Source organism: Harpia harpyja, chromosome 2 (assembly GCF_026419915.1).
Source record: "Harpia harpyja isolate bHarHar1 chromosome 2, bHarHar1 primary haplotype, whole genome shotgun sequence".
Lineage (NCBI taxonomy): Eukaryota > Metazoa > Chordata > Aves > Accipitriformes > Accipitridae > Harpia > Harpia harpyja.
The window spans coordinates 27824945-27846873 of record NC_068941.1 but is presented as its reverse complement, the minus strand read 5'-3'; the positions used below and the strand labels follow the sequence as shown (position 1 = coordinate 27846873).

At 45.7% G+C, this 21929-nt stretch overlaps 1 protein-coding gene across 22 annotated transcripts in view; it reads right to left on the bottom strand.

The window, feature by feature from the left end:
- Positions 1-203: 203 nt before the first annotated feature.
- Positions 204-21929, bottom strand: part of ADGRL3 (adhesion G protein-coupled receptor L3) — a 530989-nt gene continuing 509263 nt past the window's right edge. For 11 of the 22 annotated variants that reach the window (XM_052773768.1, XM_052773863.1, XM_052773760.1 and 8 more), the window contains 3 exons: positions 17867-17995; positions 14413-14430; positions 9465-12351 (listed from right to left, as the gene is read on the bottom strand). In XM_052773768.1, coding sequence (XP_052629728.1) covers positions 11546-12351; positions 14413-14430; positions 17867-17995 — 953 coding nt within the window. In that variant the 3' untranslated portion in view covers positions 9465-11545. Of the gene's footprint in view, positions 3506-9464; positions 12352-14378; positions 14431-17866; positions 17996-21929 lie in introns of those variants that run through there. The other 11 variants (XM_052773885.1, XM_052773894.1, XM_052773902.1 and 8 more) reach the window with 6 other exon arrangements.

Genomic DNA, 21929 nt, shown 5'->3' with positions numbered 1-21929 from the left:
GCCTGAAAGACGTAACAGATTAATAAGTCCTCATGCAGTACATCTAACTGGGATGCAAACCTCCAGCACATAACTTCACGCTGAACACAGCTATACAAGTAGTTTGAATAAGTCATTTTAATAGAAAACTCAAGGGCAGGCCTGTAATGAGCAGGCATGGATGAGAAAAATCTGGTGTGTTATTAATTTCAGACAATGCCAAGTTCTTTTTCATAATGTACATTTTATTAATGTTCTCTGTGATAGCTTTTCATACCGGTTCATCACCAGGAGTACAGTAATTACAATGTATTAAGATTCATTCCATGCCTGAGGAGTAAGGAAGTCCAGTTAAGATTTGGAAAGCAGGTGAAACGTCAATCACTATTGACTTGGGGCTGGATTAAATCAAAACTCTGTCCCAGGGAACCCAGCAGCTGGGTGGGTTTGGTAACGGCCCCTCCCAGACTCGCTCTTCGGTATTGGCCTCCCCCTCCTCGCCGGCTCACCTCCATGCGTAACCTGTGCACCATTGATATGGAGGCAGTGGATGGGATTAATCATTTTTGTTAGGACTTGGGGTCAGTCTGGCTCATCTTTACAACTGTCACCATTAGTTACTGCGTGTCAGCCTCTTTGGGGTTGGAGAGAGACATTGAAAGTTGTCATAAATGCCTCCAAGAATAATTCTAGACATAATGGCAAGGGTTTAAGGTACAGGATGATAGGATTGTCTGGGGACAGAAACTAATAGTGAGGGCTCTAATGAAGAAAAACCATCCAACCCAACCCAGGGGATTTCTGCTTTCCTGTGATCTAGTGAAAAAACAGGGAATTTCAGCTTTCCTGCAATCGCAGCCCCCCCCTTCATCCCATGCAGCACCCCAGACCTCCCCAGGGTCAGGCAGCCTCAGGCACAAGATTTAGCACTGCCCTTTGGGGCTCTAGAAACCATAAGCATGGTCCTCTCATGACTGTGAAAGATCATGAGATTTTGAACTTTTTGGAGGTAATTAGTTTGCTTAATATACTGTCTGATTCTCAGAACATTTGTGGGACAAAGATAGGGTGGGTTGTTCATATTTTTCATTTTATTTCTCCCTGGAAAAAAAGGCTAACAGCCTTCCCTGGGGAGGAAGTCTTCCCAGGATAATGGCCACCTTGCCTGGGGACACCATACAAGGCTGGAGAAGTGGGCAAAGGAAGAGGTGTCCACATGTGGCAGATGAAAGCATGGTGTCTTCCGTGTGCTGGTTTGATAAATAAATAAATTGCTCAGCACTGGCAGTTGTTAGGTGTTAATGGTAACAGCAGTCCCACAGAGCTGGATGACAGAGGAGATATTCAAGTACCCAAGAGGAAAAGACCATCCCTGAAGCTCAATTGGAACCACTGCAAGCGAATTACCACTCCGGATGCCCAAACCCCTTGGTGCTTTGAGGCAGCTTCCAATTTCTGTTGACTGCCTGCTGGCCTTTCCTTGCAAAGGTATAGGAGCTTTGCCCCCAATATTATGCTAAATATGTGCAATAGTTGGTTTACGCTATCTGGCTTTTTAATGGGGAGGGGACGCTTCCACCTTGGCCCTGCTTCCCTGTAAAATACCAGGCTGAAGAGAGACTTTTACATCTAGAGAGTTATTCTGGGTCATTTTAAAAAATATCTTTTTTTTCTTAAGTCTGTTTTTTTCTAATTTACTTTTCTAATTCCAATTTTTTTTCTAATTTCCCTCCACTGCATGAATCCACATGGTCAGACTCAGAGTAAATAAGGCATAAGTAAGCTTTGAGTTGTGAAGGATGAAGGGGAAGCCCCAAAGCTCCTCTCCTGCTTCCATCAAGTACTACGCTGCAGCAGCCCGCCTTCTGCAAACACCCATGCCCGAGCGTAGCCCTGCTCTGCTGGGAGCATTTGCAGATGGCTGTTGTTGTGTCGCGGCGGGGGACAGCGGATGATGACTCAATGCAGAGCAGAGATTTATCAGCTTTTGCTCAGCTAACACCACGCGCCCGGCCTGCCATGCCTTGTTCCCCAGAGAGACACAGACACTACTCTGCGCTCATGCTAATAAAGCTGGACCCGGCAGCGTTACTTATGACTTCTCAAATGTGTTTAGGCATATAAAGTGAGTATAACGTACATATCCATATCCTCTCTTCTTCTCTCATGGACACAGCTACACAGACATGGGGACCTGCACTGGCTGGCAGCCACCCATGCAGGGCACGGTCTTGCACACGCATTTGCACACACACGGAGAAGAACTGCACGTACAGGCGCCGGCTGACATGAACACAGATGTCTATGCATGCCTTCATTTACCCAGCCGAACAGTTGGCCCAACACCATTAACAAGTCTTCAGGGTTTCTTTTTTTTTTTCCTTTTTTTTTTTTTTTTTTAATGCTAAAAGCCTCGGGGGAACCACACTGATGGGGTTTGCATCCTTCTGGTGATTTCTGCCCATGCCCCCCCCCCCCCCCCCACCTGCCCCAAGCAGCCCAAGTCCTCTGTGGGCTGTAGCTGAGTATTTACACCAGCGGAGACCATGGGCCCAGTGAGTCCACCCTGTTTACAGGAACAGAGGAGAAACGTCTGCTGAGTCCTCTGCTGGACATGTCTGTTGTCTTTCAGGTGCCTCCTGTGCCCACCACGGTGGCACAGCTCGGCTGCAAGACCCCACGCCAGCCTCCACCGGGCAGACGCTGTAGTTTCCCATATATCCATCCCCAGCTGAGCTGATTGAGAAACGCTATTTTCAAGATACTCTAAGGCTCATTTTTTCCAAAAAATATCTCTATTTACACAAGACAATAAAACCTGAGCAGCTTTCCCCCCAGAAGCTTTTCCCAAGCGGAGCCACTGCTGGATGCATGCGCTGGTCCCTATTTACAAGCGACAGCTTCGCTCAACGGTATTCTGCTGGCAAGTTCAGCTTCTTCCGGTGTAAGGACTATTTCTTTGTCCCTCTTTTCCTTCCCTCATTACCTCTCCACACAGCCAGGTCTGTATTTACAACAGGGACCTGGATCCGGCAGGGTCACCTTTATACAGCCCAGCTTGTGAGCACAGAGAGGGGCTCAGGATGGGTGGTTGAGCACGCTCAGCCATCTTTAAGTGTTTTCAAGTTGCAAAGCCAACATCTGGAGCAGACGAAACTCATTTCTTATTACAAAAGACATTTTTTGCCCATTCTGCTCATCTGAAAAAAAAAAGCAAGTGACCAAGAGGTGAGGGCACGTCCCAGGGTGCTGCCACGTGCGGGGCAGTGGGAATCTCAGCCGGGCTGTTTTCTCCTTGGGGACGTGAGGGTTTGCCAAGGGTTTTGGTCAAGGCTAGTTTCTCCGGCCTCTCCCATTGTGCAATCCCAAGTGAGGGATGGATAAACCGAGGCACAGAGGAGCTGAGGCGGTGCACCGGTGTGGGCTCGCTGGGGCAGGCTCGTCAGGTGCTCCGGGCACTAGATGACACTGTCTTCCATGGTGACTCGTCTGAAGACCGGCTCCTGCTTGGGCGTCCTTCCGCTTTCTGTGGAAAACAAGGGAAGAGCAGGTAAAGCCCCAAAGCAGAATCCTGCAGCAGCCACCAGCTATTTTTAAGACCATTTCCACCCTCAAACAAAGCATGGGATGCCCAGGCTTGCCTTGAAAGTGAAGGCTTGTTCAGAGCAGGTGATTGTATTTATGGGCCAGCACCTCATCAGGAACCTCCTCCCACCTTTTTTACTGGAGCCGGTGGTACAGATTTGCCTGGCTTTGTCCCCACATGAGCCAGTTATTTGTTAAACAGCGTGAAGACCACCAGCATCGGCCACTGCTGCCCACCGCTCTCCAGATGAAAGGCGATGCCAAGGTGCCTCTTTACTCTTCTGGGTTTAGCCCAGTTCAAGCAAGGAGAGCCCAGAGCCAAGCTGCAACCACCAGGTTGTACCAGCCCAACAGGGCTTGTCTGAGCAAACTGCATTTTTGTGGTTCGCCCCCCCCGCCCCGTTAATAATAAATAGTCAGTATAAATGACTGCAGAGTAAACAGATTTGTTTTGCTATCAGACATTATCTGAAGGGCACTTCACATCCTGAGTGCTCTGCTTTACAGCTGCCTCTATAATCATTGCAGCCCTGGGGAGAAAAATGCCTCCTTTTACTCGCGCAGGCTGGGAAGAGGCAGCCACGTGCAGTTTGGGGTGAACACATGCAGGCTTTTTTATAAATATTTCAGGGAGAGGCTAAGATAGGCTAGACACATTCAAGAAGAATTAAGAGTTGTCCTGGAGCCATTTTCTAAGCGTAAATCCTTTCACTCCATCTCCCACCCACCCGAGGGCCAGCAAATCTGTGTTGCTCTGCACAGCAGCATAGAAAATATCACAGGGAAAGCGTGGGGGGCAGAGCCAGCAACTTTTTGGGCATCTCCCAGCTTGGCTATTTTGGCTGTTCTTTTGGCGTTTTTCTGAAGAGGAGGGACTTCTATCCTTTCCTTGTTGCTCCTCTCTTTTTTTTTTTTTTTCCCAAGCAGGGGGATGCATTTTCTCCTTTTGTTTCCACTGCTGCTAGCTTGGCGGACTGCTTTGCATTGCAGCGCAAACTGCTAGCAGCTAAAAATGCCTGGGTGCACAGTGTATCTCAGGGAAAAAAAAAATCAAAAATCCCACCTATTTAATATGAAACACTCTTTCTGGCTGATATCAACAGCAGCTTAAGCAAGGAGGCCTTTTATCTGTATGTACAAATGGTAGCAACGCAAGCAAGGAGGAGGGTGAGGCAGAGGTGACCAAAGGGCAGAGCCAAGGCACTTGCAATGTAAGCAGCTCATCTGTTTATCAGGGAGGGACCTTCTCAGAAAAAGGGCTGCTGAGGTCCTTGGCAGCAAACCATAAAACCTTCTTTCCTTTTTTTTTTTAAGGTGAAGAAACCAGGGCCTGGCCAGAGCAGGCACCCAACAACTGCAGCAAGGCTGCAGCCTGCCTCAAATTGGCCTCCCATTGCACACAGGCTAATCCCGTACGACCCCGCACTTCTCTCTGGCTGCCTACGGAAAGCACCTGAGAAACTGCTTTTGGCATATTTTAGCCAAAGAATGAAGCCTTGCCAGAAATTTGGGGCTATTTCTTTTACTTTCCCCCGCCCACAGTCCATTTTCCCACCCCCCCTTACCACTTTTGTGCAACGAAGTGCTAAGAGATGGCCAGGGCAAGGTGCAGCTGCTTCCTGAGCAGCATACCCAGAAATCCTCCACCCGTTTCATTGACCACTTGGTTTTCAACATGCATCCCCCAAAAACATTTATCAGTGGATGTCACCACAGGCTTGTGCCTGCTGAAAGGCGAGGCCGGTGCTGCTGGTGGCTGCAGGGCTCATGCCTGCATTGAGCTTTCCTGCCATGGGGACCTGAATGAAGCTCTGCCTGAGATGCCTCTGAGAGAAGTGGGAGAAGACAGGCTGAAAAGTTTTATTATAGCCATAATTTACCCATCGAGCATCCTGCTGCTGGAAATAACCTTTCCAAAGTTGTAACATAAGATGCAGTTGATTATAAGTGGCAGTTGGAGATATCGGGTGATCCATACAAGTATTTCCATGCACATCAGCTGAGGAGGTTGTGCAGCTGCTATGTTTGTGCCTTTTAAGTTGTTGTTTGGGGTTTTAAGCAACGCTGTCGAAATATCAAGCATTTGCTTGCATCACATAATAACTGCTCTGTATACCAATGGTTTTTTTTTAATTTATTGAGGTCTTAGCTTGGGTTTTTACATGTGTACAGCGTATTTAAGGAGTAGAAATATAAGAAAATAAAAAACATGGAGGATGAAGAAATAAAAAGACAGCAAATAGTTAGGACGATTTTTTGTTGTTGTTGGCATTTTGCTGGAGAAGACTATCACCATCTGTCTGGCATACCAAATACAATAAACAGTAAGCACCTGTAAAAAGCTATTCTGATGTGAAAAAGGAAGAGTTCCAAGCTATCCTGGCTAGTCTCAATATTTCAGCATTAAACAGACCATCCCTCCTGAACTGGGATGGCGTATGATCTGGTGCATGATCCATGTATCCCTAGGGCTTGCCAAAGCCCTTGGAAGAGCAAAACTGGCCCTACACCAGCTGCCTGCACTGAAAAAAATGACTCTCAGTGCAGAGCATGGCGTGCTGCTGCCCTCCTGGGGGTAGCCCTTCTGGTGCTGTCCCCCGGCCACGCTGCTAATGTCCCTGCCGAGGACGGCCACCACTAACGCGACTACCGCTGCCTTCCCTGGGAGCATTAATCACTGATTTTATCTGGTTTCAGCTTTACGCTGCAGGATGTTCTCCACACTGTTACTGGAGAGCCTGTGATGACATGACATTTATATGATGTTCATGAGCACAGAGTATTTAAACCCTAAAATATTCATTAAACAAAATTTGCATAGAGTCTAGCTGAATGCAGCAGGTAGCTAAAAATAAAGTACTTTTCTTTCTAAATGTAAGGAGGAGATCAGGGTGTGACAGATGACCAAGCTGGTGCTCTTAGGCTTTCCTGAGATAGCTTTTTAATGATGAGCTATCTTTTTATCCCTGTTGTCTAGGCAAGTCTGCAGGGTATTATATTCTTTATAAACTAGCGAGATCAAGAGCACATAGGGATGTGTGAGAGAGAGGCCAGCTGGCCAGAGAAGAGGGATGCAGGCAATAGGGGCACACATAGAGACACGCAAAGACCCCCCTGAAGCTCAGTGCCTCCCACTGCTGCCACTGTTTCCCCCAGCTCTCTGAAGCATCTCACTGCTCATTACCTGGGGGCAAGGAGGAAGCAAAAAGATTGGTTAACAACCACAGATTTTAGGGAATTAAATGCAATCAACAGGCAGAAAGAAGCAGCACCATGATAAGTAATATTGCCTACACAGTACCTTCAAAGCCCCCATCCCCAGCAACCCTCCAGCCTACATAGTCTTTCTTGGTATGTCTTTCCCTTTGTGTCTCTCCTTCACACGTTTCAGGGAGATCTTTACAGTCTCTTATGGCTCTTGCAGAAAATGGACAGGCATTGCCTGTTGGAGCCAGTGTCCTTAAGCAGTAGAAAACAGCAATTGCACAGTAAACTGGTGCGTCAGCTCATTGTGCGGCAGTCTACGATGGGATTACAAAGGAAAAATAACCCAGTCCTGCACAAATTAGAAGGAGCGAGGGAAAAAATGGGATTCACAAACTTGTAAAGCATCCCAAGATGATTTCCTGGAAAATGCAAGGCATGGAGACTCACACTTCTCCATCCCTCTCTTCCCACCTGCAAGCAAGGCTTTCCGAAATGACACCTCAAGCAAGGGATTGACATTGACAATCCTCACTCCAAACATGCCCGACAACCTGTGCCTCCCAAAGGTGGTCCCATGTTTCAGAAAGGGGGGTCTATGTATCAGGGTGATGTTTTCATCAGACCAAGCACTGCCTGTTTGCATCTATTCTGTTTGGTTTTCATTGAAAGTGGGATGCTTATTGCAGTTGAATGATGAAGCTTTAATCTTCTCCGTATAAGATAAATCTGGGGGTTTTTTTGTGAAACAAAGCTCTAAAAAATAAGATCCCTCCAGTACAGGGCTGATTATTGCCTTCAGCCCAGCTTGCAAAGTTATGTGACCCAAGCATAGGTATGGATTTAACACCATAATTGCTATTGCCTCTTCATCAAGCTGTTTTCTCACATCTCTGCCTTGGCTCAGCATTAAGAAATTCCTTGGAAATTTTGTAGCTCTCCCTCCTACCCCAGGAGCATTTTAGGCCCCAAGGACTTAACATTCACTTGAGTTTCGCGTGCTGCAGTCTCCACAGAAGACAATGCTACATTGCCACTTGCATAAGAATTGTATCTACTGAGCTACTTATCAACGAGCAGAAACCTTCACCATGCCCATAATCAACTATCTGACACAACAAAAGCCTGTTTTCAAGGGGAAAAAAATGACAAAAATAATCCCCATCCTACCCCCCCGCCAAACTAAATTACAGTCTTAAACCATTTTTGGCTTAATATAATTAATAATATCTATTTCCCCTCTGTTTTGTGATTCAGCTGTTTCCAAAGATGTAAGAAGCACCAACAGCGAATCCTGTGGTGCCAGAACAGCCTGGGGACGGAAATAATCAGCTTGAAAATAAACAGCATTTTTTTTGCAATCAAAGAGCTAATAAGCATGGTAGGCTGGCGGAGAAAAGCTTGAGTGAGAAGGGATGGAGAAGAGGGGAAAACCAGCCTGTCCACTGATAAATCTGAAATACACAGAAAGGCTGGGGAAGAATGACCATTCGGAGTAAAGTCAGTCAGAGATTTTTCAGTAGGACACAATCATCCCATAGCAAATCCACCACTGGTTTGTTGTTGCACAGTTTCAGGCATGCTGGTAAATGCCATGTTCATCACCTGCCTCCCATTTTATCATGACAATATTTGCTATGGTGTATCTCACCCTCCACATTAATTTAATCCCGCCAAATGCCTGGAAAACTTTTTTTTTTTTGAGTCTAATACAGTAAGAGAGTCTTTGCTTTCTCTAAAATAAGAGGTACTTCAAGTATTTAAAGCCTCAGCAGCCTCCGTTGGGTTGCTACATGGATTGGTATGACCACATGGGTCTGAAACACTTGCTTTGCTTGCATGCATAGGTCTACCATGCACTTCCCAGCACCATTGCTGCTGGCATGGAAAATAAAATGAAACAGGGAGGCAGCATGAAGAGCAAGAGCACGACCCGGCTGGCCAGTGGCTGTTTTGCTATGAAGCCAGGCGATTCCCAGTCTCCTGGTGGGAAATGCTCCCATGTTGAAACCTAGACCTGGCAAGTGGCACAGCTGTGATCAGTGCTTCATCAGAAATGAAGTTTCCTCCCAAAAATGTTTTGGCCTGAGGGCCTGGCTGTAGGTCGGACTCAAGTGACTCAAACCAGACTCTTTTATAGACCATGAACACCACCAAATACCACCACCCCCTGGTTCTCCCCCCATGACAAGCCCTTGCTAAGCAGCACTGAGCAGCATCACCCCATGCAAGGACAACCCTGGGATGGAGCGGAGCTGCTCTGCTGCTGCATTTACCCTCCAGCACTGGGAGCATCTTGTCTAACACAGGCATCACCTGCCTGCTACAAATCTTTTCGCTTTTACCCAGCTTGATAGAAGTTGGATGGAGGCAGCTTGGATGGAGGCAGCACCAGACTCCAAAGCCCAAGGCATGGGAGGGCTTTGTGAAAAATCACGTACCGAAAAATGGTACCGAGCGTGTCCAGAGGTGGTTATTTTCACTGTCAACCTTTCTAGTCTGTTTTGTGGCTTTCTATATCCTAACAATGAATCCTAATTGCTCCCAAGGGACTTGAAGGGGGAGGCTGGAGGGGAGCGGCAAAGCGCCAGCAGGCCATTGGCAGTGGTGGGACGGGAAGGGTGATGTGGCTGAGGACGGCGATGGTGCTTTGCGTATGCCCGGAGCAAGAAAATGAAGAGACAGCAAACAACAACTGAGGAGGCCTAACGGGGACTTGTTTTACTCTTTGACATGCTACCAGCAGTTTTTAATCTCAGAAGAATGAAAATTAAAAAAAAAAAAAAATCATTACAATGATTTAAAGGTACGACACATGAAATACTATACTCAAATCATCCGCATGTGGTCGGCTAGTTTATACAGTAGGCACAAAACAGACCTAGAATCACCTGCAACAAATGTCAACTCGCATTGTTCTCGCCCCTAAACAAGTACCGCTAGCCTGATATTTCTAGTCAGCCGTAGCTGTGTAACCTTTGTGCTTAAATTGCTCAGCTTAGACCTCCTTTCTTTGGCATTGCTCATCCATGCCGTAAAGGATTGGAGACTCGTACTGAAGACAGTAATGGAGAGAGGAACAACAACAAAAAAAAGAGATTAATCGTACAGTACATACATACAGTATCTTCTAAATTGTGATCAGTTGTTTATTGGTTGGCAAACAAGCTTCACTTTTACAACAAATATTAGTAATGAGGTCATTCAACTGTTGAGACCGTACAAAATGGATCATAAATTAAAAAAAAAGAAAAGAAAAAAAGAAAAAAAGAAAAAGAATTCATACTCCGTGCTGCTAATTTACCTCCAGAAAGCCTATGTTACTTAAAAATCCTGTCAAATAAATAAATTTCCTGTTAGGAAAAATAACGAACAGAAGACTTTTTTTTTTTTTTTAAATCACTGCAAAGTACTTTTTAGCTCACTACACGTCAATTGATTTTCTTCTTAACCACTGCAGTACAAGTGCCTAAACTGGGGACCAGACGGAGCCGTGAAGGCCCTTTGCTCCTCCAGGGAAATGGCCATCTCCTGTAGAAGCCCCACTACGACTACAAAAAAACCTCTCGGCTCCTGGATGCGACCCTACGGCCTGGCTGAGGGGCTGCTCGCCAAAGATGCTTTGCAGGATTATTACCACAATCAGTTGTGCACTGTCAACAGGGAAGTTTGCCCTGCTCTAGTCTGCCAAAATGTCTGCCGGCAATATGCCGGCTCAAGAAAGTTAAACAGCGAGGAAATAAAAGGACTGCCTTGGCTGAAAAGAAATGGTGATGGTGTTACTAAAAATGGTCCTTAGAAAGTGATGTTCATTTTTTTTTTGCCCAGTGAGAATTTTTTTACCAGGGTAGGGAGGGGACGGAGGGGAGGGGCTGTGGAAGAGGCAAAACAAAATTAAAAAAAAAAAAGGAGTAGTTATGAAAAACCTTGCTCCTACTGGTAGACAAACTTACAAGACCAGCACAACAGAAAAAAGTTCTTTTTTTTTTTTTTTTTTTCCACTACATTAACAGGGACGCAAGTTCTGGAGGAACAGAAAGCAGACTATATGTGCAATGCTAGTATCTGTACATTACATAGAAATTGTTCGCTTCTCTTTTTCTGCCATTAGTTTTTATCATCCGTTAATACAGCAAAATGTAAAATATGCTTTTAGCACAGAATTCTAGGATTCCCTTCCATCTCATTAAATTTGTTTTTGTTTTATTTGCTCCCGCAGCAAAGGGCGCTGCGGTGAAACCAAGTTGTGAGTGACCAAAACCCATGACGTGATCTGGATTGGTAAGAAAGAGTTTTGCTAGCTTGTTTTTGTGCAGCGCTCCCACCTAGATGCGTCATCGCTACTATTTTCAAATGCACATTTTTGGCCTTTTATTTATTTATTTTTTCTTTGCTTTTTTTTTTTTGTTTTGTTTTGTTTTCCCTCTTAAATCAGGTCCTCGGTATTAAGAGCAACACAGCATCAAGGATTGTTTAAAGAAACACGGCATAACTTGAGAAGGCCACGAAGTGTGCCGTTATCTATCTCTTTCATTAACATAATGAAGTCTGTCTGGAGGGAAGGAGGATGGGGGGAGAAGGGGGGGGGCAGCAGTTACTGTCCTCTCCGGGCCGGCCTAAAAATTCCAGTAAAAAAAGTCCGAGAGTTTTCTTTTGAACAGCATGAAGATTTAGGAGTACACACAATATTACCACTGTTTGGATTAACTCAGAACAGTAAACCGAGCGTTACGGAGGGGCTTTTTGTTGTCTCTTTGCTTAATTTTTGCTGAATCTTCTATAGACTAGTGACCAAGTGAGCAGGTCCTTTTGCATTGCCATCTGGGGGGGTTCCCTCTTTGTTTGGCGGGACTATAAAACCGTCGCTGCTGCCTCGACCTAGCTGGTAGTAAGTGTGTAGCTGATGGACGTGGTTCCTGGAGCCAAGGTTGGGCATGCTTTTGTAGTAAACATCGTCGGCATCGCCGCCACCGCTTTTGGTCGGCGGGGGATCGGTCTGGGTGCTGGCGGTGACGCTTTCCGTCATGGGCATGCCGGCCAGTGCGGGCATACTGGTGTAGAGAGAATCCCTGTTGGGCGACTGGAGGTCGTCCGTGTGCTCGTTGGTCAGCAAGGGGAAAAAGCTCTCACTGTTGTCTTGTGGAATGCGCCGCCGGCTGTAGAGGTGGGGCTGGTGGTTGTCTGCTGAGTACACCCGGGGGGGCAGCAGTGGGGCGTCCGACTCCTCGTGGATGAGCTCCAGGCCCAGACTCTCCTCGTGGGTGAAGGAGGTGGCATCGTCCAGCACGATGGCGTCGTCCTCGCTCCCGCCGCCCACGCTGTTGACGAGTTTGTTCATCAGGTTGCGGCTCTGCTCGCTGGAGCGCTCGTGGTTGTTCAGGTAGGAAGGGATGTAGTTGGAAGTGAGTTCCTTCAGGATCTTTTTCTCGAGGGCATTCTCAGTGTGGTTGTACCCGCGGTCAAGGATTTGCACGCAGTTGCTGAGGTACTCGCCGCTGGCGATGCTGTAGCTGTTGCCGTGATTACCATTCAGTGGTAGAGTATCCGTGACACTTGTATCCCTGGCATTGTTCAGAAGCCCCTCTGAAAAACATTACACAAGAGAGGGTGACTTGTACAAACAGGACACTCACGCGGGACGTGCACACTCAAACCCCCTTCCTAAGCTGCCGCGGCTGCTGGGGCTCAGCAGCAAGGAGAGCATTGTGGCGGAAATAGGAGGGTGCAGCTCCAGCTAACCAGCTTAATGTCTTCCCACTGAAAAAATGGAAAGTATCATCAAGTATGTGACTTGATGTGGTAATAGCCAGTGGGAAGGAATAACCACTCCTGGCTGGTACCTCCTATGGCTCTTGCGCTTTGCTCTACATATTCCCGGGGGAGCTGAGAAATAGGTGACCCTGGGCTGCTCCCAATTGCCCTGGCTCCAGGTGCTTTGGAGGAAGGGGGCAATTCCCCCCAGCTGAGGGAAAAGTATTCAGAGCCCAGGTTAATCATTACCCAAACTTTGTTTGGGAGTGTATCCTTCCTAGAGGAGAAAAATAAATCTGCTCTCCGCTTTTGCTGGGCAGGCTGCCAGGGGAAAGGCATAAGGCCTGAATGGTGGGATCTGGGGATTAGCGAGGTGAAGGCACAAAGTGCTTCCTGGTCCAGGCTTTTTTGGAACAAGGCTAAATGCCCTACCTCTCCTGGCACAAGGGCATGGCCAAAATTATTTACTCCACACTAGCCGGGTGGGGATTTTCTAATACAATCGATGTTGGAGGCAGCTGCTGTGGACTCTTGCGAAGCCTTTAAAAATAGCTCCCATTTCACTTGCAAAGTTAAAGTGGAGGGTTCAGTGGAAGGTACAGCAAGTACCATCACCACCATGGTATGGTGGGCTCAGGGGAACCTGTGAGGAATAATGGGGTCTCAGGGTGCCCCCCAACTAACTGCCTATCACATCTCCGTAGGTGTCTCAACACTGTCAATGTAAGGCTGGAGCCTGGCTCTTTCCCAACACGCTACAGGAGATGGCGGGGAAGCGCGTTGAGAGCAATGCGGCACGAGTGGGCAAGGGAGAAGAAAATCAGGCCCAGCAGTTAAGCTGCCACACTTTTTCTTTTTTGGGATTACTGGCCTCCTTGGAAGGAGTGCAGTTGTGGGGATGCATGAAATAACGTATTGACCTTTCAGCTAAGGGCTTCAGGTGTTGCCAAAAAATGGCAAACAACTCAGCAAGCCGCGGTGGATTAGAGGAGCCATTAGCTGATGATTTCAGATGAACAGTTGCTCATACCATGCTTGGTGCATGGCATGTATACCTTCTGAAAATACAGGATTCGGTCTATATCTGTGATAGAGTAGTTGCTACATGTCAAGGGCTGGAAAGCGCTACTGCAGACTTTCTTCTTGCTTTTGAGTGAAATGCCCCAAATGTGTTGGTCACCTTTTAGGTTTCTGAAGCTTAGAGGGTGCTGCCTTATTGCGGGTTTCCCAACAAACGAGGGAGCGCTATGCCAAAAAATCAACTAGCTATCACAGACATAGAGCAAAGCCATTGATTTTCACGGTGGAAGCTCTTCAACCCAGTCATGATGCTTGGGGAGAAATGAAAAGTGAGCATTTTGGGGGGCGGACGGTATGTAATGGGTGACGGGTACAACAGCATCTGTCTGATGGTCACGTTGAGTAACGTATGCATTGAAGCGCTGAGTGCTGCGCTTCTGCTGCCAATGCATAGATCTGGGGTTTGGTGGGGAAATAAAATGAAGGCATCGCAGGTGAGAACAGAGTGGGGTCTGCAATGAAACACGCCATATAAAAATGCCGTGACCTCGCAAATAAAAATGTGAAGTTTAAAACAAATCATACGCACAGTTATATGAGAAACTACGCTGGGTAACGATACCACAAAAATGAGAAATAAACAAAGGAAGCATCATCTAATCTCATCTATATATATATGTACACATACATATATATATACACACATACATACACACACATACACGTATATATACACATGTATATTCATATTCTTTTGATTTCAAAACTGTGAGATGAATTTCCTTTATTAACTACATCATCTATATGTGATGCAATAAAAGTGAACTAAAAAAAATTACATTTGATATGCAATGTTTAGCTTTACTCCCATACTTGTCTCTCTGTAGGGCTCTAAACGACAGCATGAAGAAAAGGAAAGAAAAAACAACAAGTAAGCTTACAGCGACAGTAGGAGAAACATGAGTAAAAAGCAAATTGATGATATGCAGAAAAGAGAGTTAACGGAAATAATTTCCACTGCCCAGAATACATGAATTTGTTACATGGTTTATTTCAGGTTAAAAATATTGACATTTTAGACAGAAAAATTATTTTATGTGCAATATTCAATCGACTACATTTTTATTAAAAAAAATTATCACATTTAAAACGTTTTCCAATGCCATTATAAAATGTTCAGCGTGCAACACAAATCAAGAAATAATGTCTGGAAATTTAAGAAAAGTCTAAAGCTGGTAACGGTCATGCTTGAAAAGAGAGGCACTGTCAGCGTCACTTCCAAAGTCTTAAAATGAATGGCTTTACTTACTGTTAGATTCTAATAACCCCTGGCAGTTGAAACCGAAATCCATTTCCTTGCTACAAATGTTTTGCCGTCCATCCTTTGCAACAGTGCTTTGTAAGAGTATGGCTTTGCTCATCACAGGGCTGCTGGCATTTTACAAACTTTGGTAAGTCTGCTCTTTTTTTAACCGAACACATAGCAAACTACATGGACTTCGCAAAAAAAATGTTAAGAGGAACGGTAGTTCAAATAATGGCATCACTAAATGAAGCTATTGAGAAGAAAGGGTTAAAACAAGAAGAGCCAGAGATGAAGATGAAGAGCCAGTGACAACTCTCAGCTTCCCACTTTGCAACAGTCTGTGGCACGCTGGGGTTTAACCAGAGCTCGTTAACGGGATTGCCGCCTTTTCTTAAAATTAGCTCTCACGAAAGCAGTTAGGCCGTTTCGAGAAACTCCTGCGTCCGAGAGACCGAGCCAGCATACGTCCGTCAGCTGCCAACAGCGGTGAGCGCTCAGCACGTGCTGCAGGGTGCCAGACCCCTCACCTGCCACCTCCTCCTTCCTCTACGCTCTGTGTCCCATCAAGGAATTGCTTTTGCCACTGGGAAATGGGACTTTGGCCTTTTAAGGTCATTCCCCGCCTCTTTCCAAGGGTTTTTTTTTTTAGGTCTCCCAGCCCCTGGTGAGTCTCTACAGCAGATGGGGCAGCTTCGGCTTGAGCAAAGAGGGTATTTTAAAACACGTAACTGGGGAGGGAGAAAGGAAGGGGTGGACTGGATCAGGCCTCAGGTTTCTTAGAGCGTCCTGTCCCTGTCAATAGGCAGCACCAGAAGTGGTAGATGAAGGTGCGAAAGAAATCATAGCCTTAGTGATGTGGAATGAGTTAGTTGGATGATGTTAGTTAGCAATGCCCTCACTGCATACCGATCCCAGCCAAGGCACACCCAGAGATGGTGACAGCGTCTACTTTTACAATGCACTATGATAGCTCTTTAGCGTGCCTGCTGGTGCAGCATCCTTAAATCCCAAAGAACCGCTGAGGCCATTAGGCCTGGTTGGTTTTGCTAACCTTTGTTTCTGCTGCGGAATCTCCTAATATTCACAGTTTGCAATTGTCCAGTGACAGTAACCAGTTTGAAAAGAAATAGCTATACCAGTTCTATGGTCATTAATTAACTTGCAGCCTCCTGAAAAGATTGGGTTGGGTTCTGCTCCCTCTGAAGTCAATGGCAAAGCTCCAGGGGCTTAAATGGGATCAGTACTGTTCCCACTCTCTTTCCTCATCTCCCATGGATGAAGCCTGGGTAGGTTTCTCTGTTATTCATCTGGCTGTGTTGCACTGAATAGCACTTGCAGATCAATTACACTATTTTTGTGGAATAAAATGCTGTTAGCTCAGGTAACTGTATCAGACTCTAGTCTTAAAAATTAGAAGAACACAAGATTATTAAAATGCATGTAAAACCTTTTTTTCACATTTCCACCCAAATCACTTGGGTTCACTTGAGGCACCCAGACCTGAACATCAGGACTTCTCTAAGCCAAATGCTGACCCAGCATTACCTGCTGCCACTTCATTTGAAAGTCCCCCAAACCTCAATGTTATCATGCAAGAAACTATACAGAACACCAAAGTTCATTTCGACATTTGCGGTACACTGAAGTTCTTAAAATTCAGAGCGTTTCATGTTTAACAGTAGCCCATTCTTGAAAAGCGTTCATGGAAGCAAATTTATTGCACAAAGTTAGCATAGTTCAGGAAATTAATGAACAGCAAAAAGGTCAAACACGTGTGCGTTCCTTGTGCTTTGAATGAAAATAGCCTAGTGATACAGTTCAATATCTATTTCTATCGTAAACAATACACTGCCACATAGTACAAAGGGGGTTTTCCTGCTTGCATTATAACCATCATAATTTTCCCTTCCTTAGAGATCATTTACTGGAAAGGGACGTCTTCACTGGGAGCAGAGAGCTGATAGAGTGCTGACATACTTGCGTTTGAACGCAGCATTACTGTGTAATAATTCAGCCACCTTGCAAGCAAGCAAAAAAAAAAATCCCATGGAAGTGGCAGAGCAGGACAGAGCCACCAACAGACAGGAGCTGGCAGAGCTCCATAATCCCCAGCTCCTCCTCAGGTCCTGCTTGAACACATCTGCCTCTCCCTCACGGAAGCATCAGGACATCAGCTTACAAACGTGGTCCCTTCCCACAGCCAGAGCAGAGACAAACACGTAGGTGACAAGAGACTGATTTCTAAAGCAGAAACCTCCATTAGGTACAACTGACTGTTTATATTCCATTGCTGAAAGGAGGATACGCAAGCACTTCTAGTTTCCCTACACCTTTTTCTATTTTTTTTTCGCTTTCTAATAGCACATATAAAATGTATTAATGCAAACGGCAAAACATTTCTTACAATATCTAAGCTCTGCTCTTTGGAGCTGACCTATGCTCCTTGCTTTAGCTGTCCTTTTTCTTAGAGATGAAGGGCAGTTTTGCTTTATTTTGCATTTTTTTTTCCTGTGCAGGCCGGTGTGCCGCTGACCACATTTCTCTATGCCATTTCAAATGAGAGCAGCTTTGGTGGCAAAGGCCATTTTAGCTTCACTTACCTTCAAACGTGTTCCTGTTTCTGAAATGAATGGTTTAACAAGGAAATGCGCTGACAACAAAGAGAGGAATGGATACGTCCAACAAAATACACACACAAGACCAAAACAATACAAAAGTGAGGAAATTGAAAAAAAAAGTTATCAAAATCAAAACCACTATGAATGCTTTGAGTAGAACTGAGGGTCTCTCAAAGTGAATTTTATTGCTCATGGAAAAAAAGCCTCCAGAAAATGGAACGATGCATTGAAATGAAAGGAAGGGGAGGGGATTTTTTTTTTTTGTGCCCAGTTCCAAAAAAAACCAAAGTGTGTGTGTGTGTGGAGAAAAAAAAAAGGAAGAAAAAAAAGAAAGAAATGGGCCAAAATAAGCCACAGAAAATGGAATTCTCACTAGAAAAATTAGAGAGAAACTCCAGCACACCTTGTGCGTTGTACATGCTGACAGAAGGGTTGTTATAGACCGCCGATTCCCCGAGCAATGTATTATAAGGGTTGTTAGTGCCATGAGGACGAAGCAGAGCATTGGTTATAAGATGATTAGCCATGGCTCCTGGAGCAGCCCGATAGAAAGACAGAGGAAAAAAAAAAAAAAAAAGGTCAATCAGGCAAATGTGGTATTAAAAAAAAGGGAAAAAGAACATTCAGAATGACAACAGTTGAAATAGTCCTGATTACAAGCAGCCAGCTAATTAGACTCGGAAAACTGTATGCCACTAAAGCAGAACAGATGTTACTGACGATGCACAAATCCAAACCAATGCAAAAGAAAATGTATCAGAAAGCGGATAAGCTACATTTATGGTGGTTTCCCAGTCGCTTGGAGTGTAAGCAAGGCTATGCCCACATGCTTTCTACAAAGAAAGAAAAGAAGATGGCAGCCTACACAATGTAGGGGAAAAAACTCTCTGGAAAATGCCAAATGAATAAAAAAAAGTATATAATGACTAACAGAACACAGCACATTCAACTCCCACTATGGGCTAGGATCTCTTTTACCAGTCCTTCGCAACACATCTAAAATCGAAAAAACAGAATTAAAAAGAAAGGATGGAGAATGTGGCCTCTTCAAAGGCTCTCGGCACTTATCAGAGAGCAGCTGTTTCTCATGTCTAAGAGGGCGAGTTTCACTTGAGTTACTGCTCTGGTACCACCGTCAAGCACATCCACAACCGCCCGAATCCACCCTTGAAGGCGAAAGCACTGCGGCTCCATCAAGCTTTTCTATCAGGAGTGAGAGTGGCCACGGAGACGCATGTTTCAAGGCTCTCCATTTGCCCTGCAACCACCTTGTTTTCCCACTCCCTGACCTCTTTGCTGTCATTTCCAAGCCCTCAGCCAGCAGTTGTCCTCCCGCTTTGGTTTATCCCTTGGAGTCGCAGCCTCTGGACTTGTGCTTTTTAGGATCATCGTGGCTTGGCAGGTGGCTGCCAAGACCTACCTTGATTCCTATCACAGGCATCAACCCATGAAGCAAAGCCTTCCCCCCACCTTTTAGCTGACCTACAGGACCAAAAAACCCATTAAGCCTTTGCTCTGAATCTCCTCTGGGATCCGAAGAGACGACTGAGTCAAAAACTTGCCCCCAGGGCCATTCCCACTGTCATCAACAGAGACCTAGAGCAGGAATGCTCAAGGACACACCATGGTTTTTACCTCCAGGGCTAAACTGTTAAGACAAAACCTTTCCACCAGGAAAGTAAGTCTTTGGTGGGGCAGCTAGAGCTAGCCAGGAGAGGGCTGTCAGAGGGCTCAGGTGACCTGGCTGTCACCAACATCTGATAGTCCCAACCCAAACCAACAACCAAAAAGCCAATCCCCAAACCCAGCAACCCTGGTGGGGTTGCCTTTGTCAACAGCTGGGGCATGGAGATCCCATGTGCCTCTTTTAGGGGTGGAGGTGGCCCCATGGCATGGCAGAGGCAGTCTTTGCGAGGCATGTGGGGTGCTGGGTACAATCTCTTCTCTGCCACTCATTACCTGTTTTTTCTTTCCTTTTCTTTCTTTTTTTTTTGGATGGAGTTGCTGAGGATATATAAGCCCCAAGGGCCTCTGGCTGGTACAAATCCCCTTAGCAGCGAGCTCTCTGAAAGCTCACACCTACTATTTATTTAAAAAAAACCCCAAACTGGCCAAACCTAAGGCTTGGAAGCCTCCAGAGCTGCCTCCTGAAGTGCTCATATGCTGGCCTGGCTCCATTTCCTGGGACGGTGTTTCTCCATGCCTGCAGAGCTAGAGGAGAGAGCAGACCACCCTCCTGCCTCTCCCGCATCCTTTGCTAGCCCTTCCCAGCCCCAGGCGGTCTTTTGAGCACAGGACAAAGTAGAAGGCAGCACTGTATGGGGGCTGCATGCCAGGGAGGCTCCTCAACACATGCAGCTGGAAAAAAGAGACCTGTTTTCTCTCACCTGACATTTTTGGCTATGCTGATGGAAAGCAAGATGAGCTGCTGTGTTTGGAAATAAGGAAACAAAGAAGTCTCCTGTAAGAAAACATTATATGAATGCTTAACTAGAGCAACCTTGAATGTAACTGATAGGTAAATGAGTCAATTCTTTCTTTCTGGTAATGTATTTTCTATCAATCTCACGTACATCCGTGATGAGGGACTGTAGGAACCACTTCTCTTCTTGCACTAGTTTTATACCAGCGTGAGTACTAAGTCCATTAAAATTGTTTCTGCCTTCATCCCACTCTTAATCAAGCCAGGCCATAAAAGATTCAAAAAGGGACTCACTTTTATACAGGTAACAGGAATGTCCAGAGTTAATGCCAGCTATAAATTCAGAATTGATCTAATCCTCCCATTTGAGATTTAACCCAATCTCCAACTCAGTCCCTATGAGATTTGATATGGAGAAGAATATACCCACTGCGTGGTTTTGAACACTTTAGCTTAAGGTGTCTCTAAATGGCAGCTGCCAGAAAGAGAATCTGACTCGATATATCCCCAATCTGATCTTGTCTAGCAATCCCTAGCAAGCAGGAACAAGCTGATCCTGCCATGGCTGGGCAGGTCGAGCTGTTTCACATGGGGGGATACTCTCTCAGGGTGACAAGAGAGAAGGGACCAATCTGTGTCAGCACTTAACACTTTGCTCACCTACGTTCACCAGGGTGGTGGGCTCTGAAGCAAGCTAAATTCACACAAACCTGGCTCTTTCAGGCTGTTACAAACTAGATAGTTTCTGGCAACTTTTAATACAGATACATGTTTTTGACTATAAACTTGGCAAAAAGTTGAAAATACAGAATTAGTCATTTTTGCTCTCTCGGGTGTGTAAAAGAGGGGGGCTTGGTACAACAAAACAGTAACCCATCCTGTATGCAGCTACTAAGCAAAAATACTGCATCTGCTGCCTTCCTCTCCCTTGATTGCTGAGGGCGTTAAGATTTTTTTATTTAATGATCAAAATGCCACTTTTGATGGCAGTGCTGAGTAATTCTCCTGATGGAAATCCAAACCAAACCCACTGCTAACATGTTCAGCTACCTTTCAATACTTTCAGAAACCCAACTGGGCCCTAAACGCTCTACAGCAGATTCCCGTCACGGTGGGCTGGCCACAGCAAACTTCACACTCTCTGCAGGTCACAGAAAATGTAACCTTTCGCATCTTAAAAACAAAATGGTATGTACCTTGTATTCATTAATTTGGCCTCTTGTTTCTCCCTAATTGCTTTATAGCTGCAACATTTCCAGCCTCAAAGGATGCTGAGAGAGAAGGACTGCATTCAGGTTCTGAAGAGCCTACAGTTAAAGCTTTAGATAAAACAATAATACACCAAACAAATCCCCATTATTGGGTTTCTCCTTCCCGGGAGGGAGAAAGAAAAAGGTAACACCAGCCATACATTTAAGTATCATCCTGCCTTTTTCATAACACTTTATCATTGCTATAGCAACCAATGGGGCTATTAGGAAGAGCGGATTAGGTCTGCAGACAAGGCACCAGCAGAAGGAGCAGGTAGACTACCAAACTATGAGCCTGTTTGCGTGAAAATGCCCTTGGTAATAAACAGCCAACAAAAACCCAATAAAGCAAGCACGGGATCAAAGCGGCATGCTTTCCCAAAATACCACGAGAGAAAGCAAAGAGGCTTGTTCTGCAGCCCTGTGTGCAGGTGCGCAGCAAAGGCTGGGTGCCGGGGCTGCGATTACAAAGGTCAATGAATGTCCGGGGACCTGAAAAGCAGAAAAAGCAGGGCTGTGGGTACCCATCGACTGCCCTGAATCTCCTCCCCAGCAGAGCACTCTCGGGATGTGACCCTCGGCAGCTGTCTGGCTTGCTGTTGGCAATGTGCCCAATATCCTCAGAAAGCAGCAGTTGTTCATTGTTTATTTTTATTTATTCACTTACGGCTGGATACTTGGCTCTCAGCATCTGTGGTGTGACATCGATTTCTCCTAGCAAATCCCACAGCCCTGTGTCATCCTTGCTTCCCTACATTTCAGCAATAACATTCCCTATACAAATCTCTCCTTTG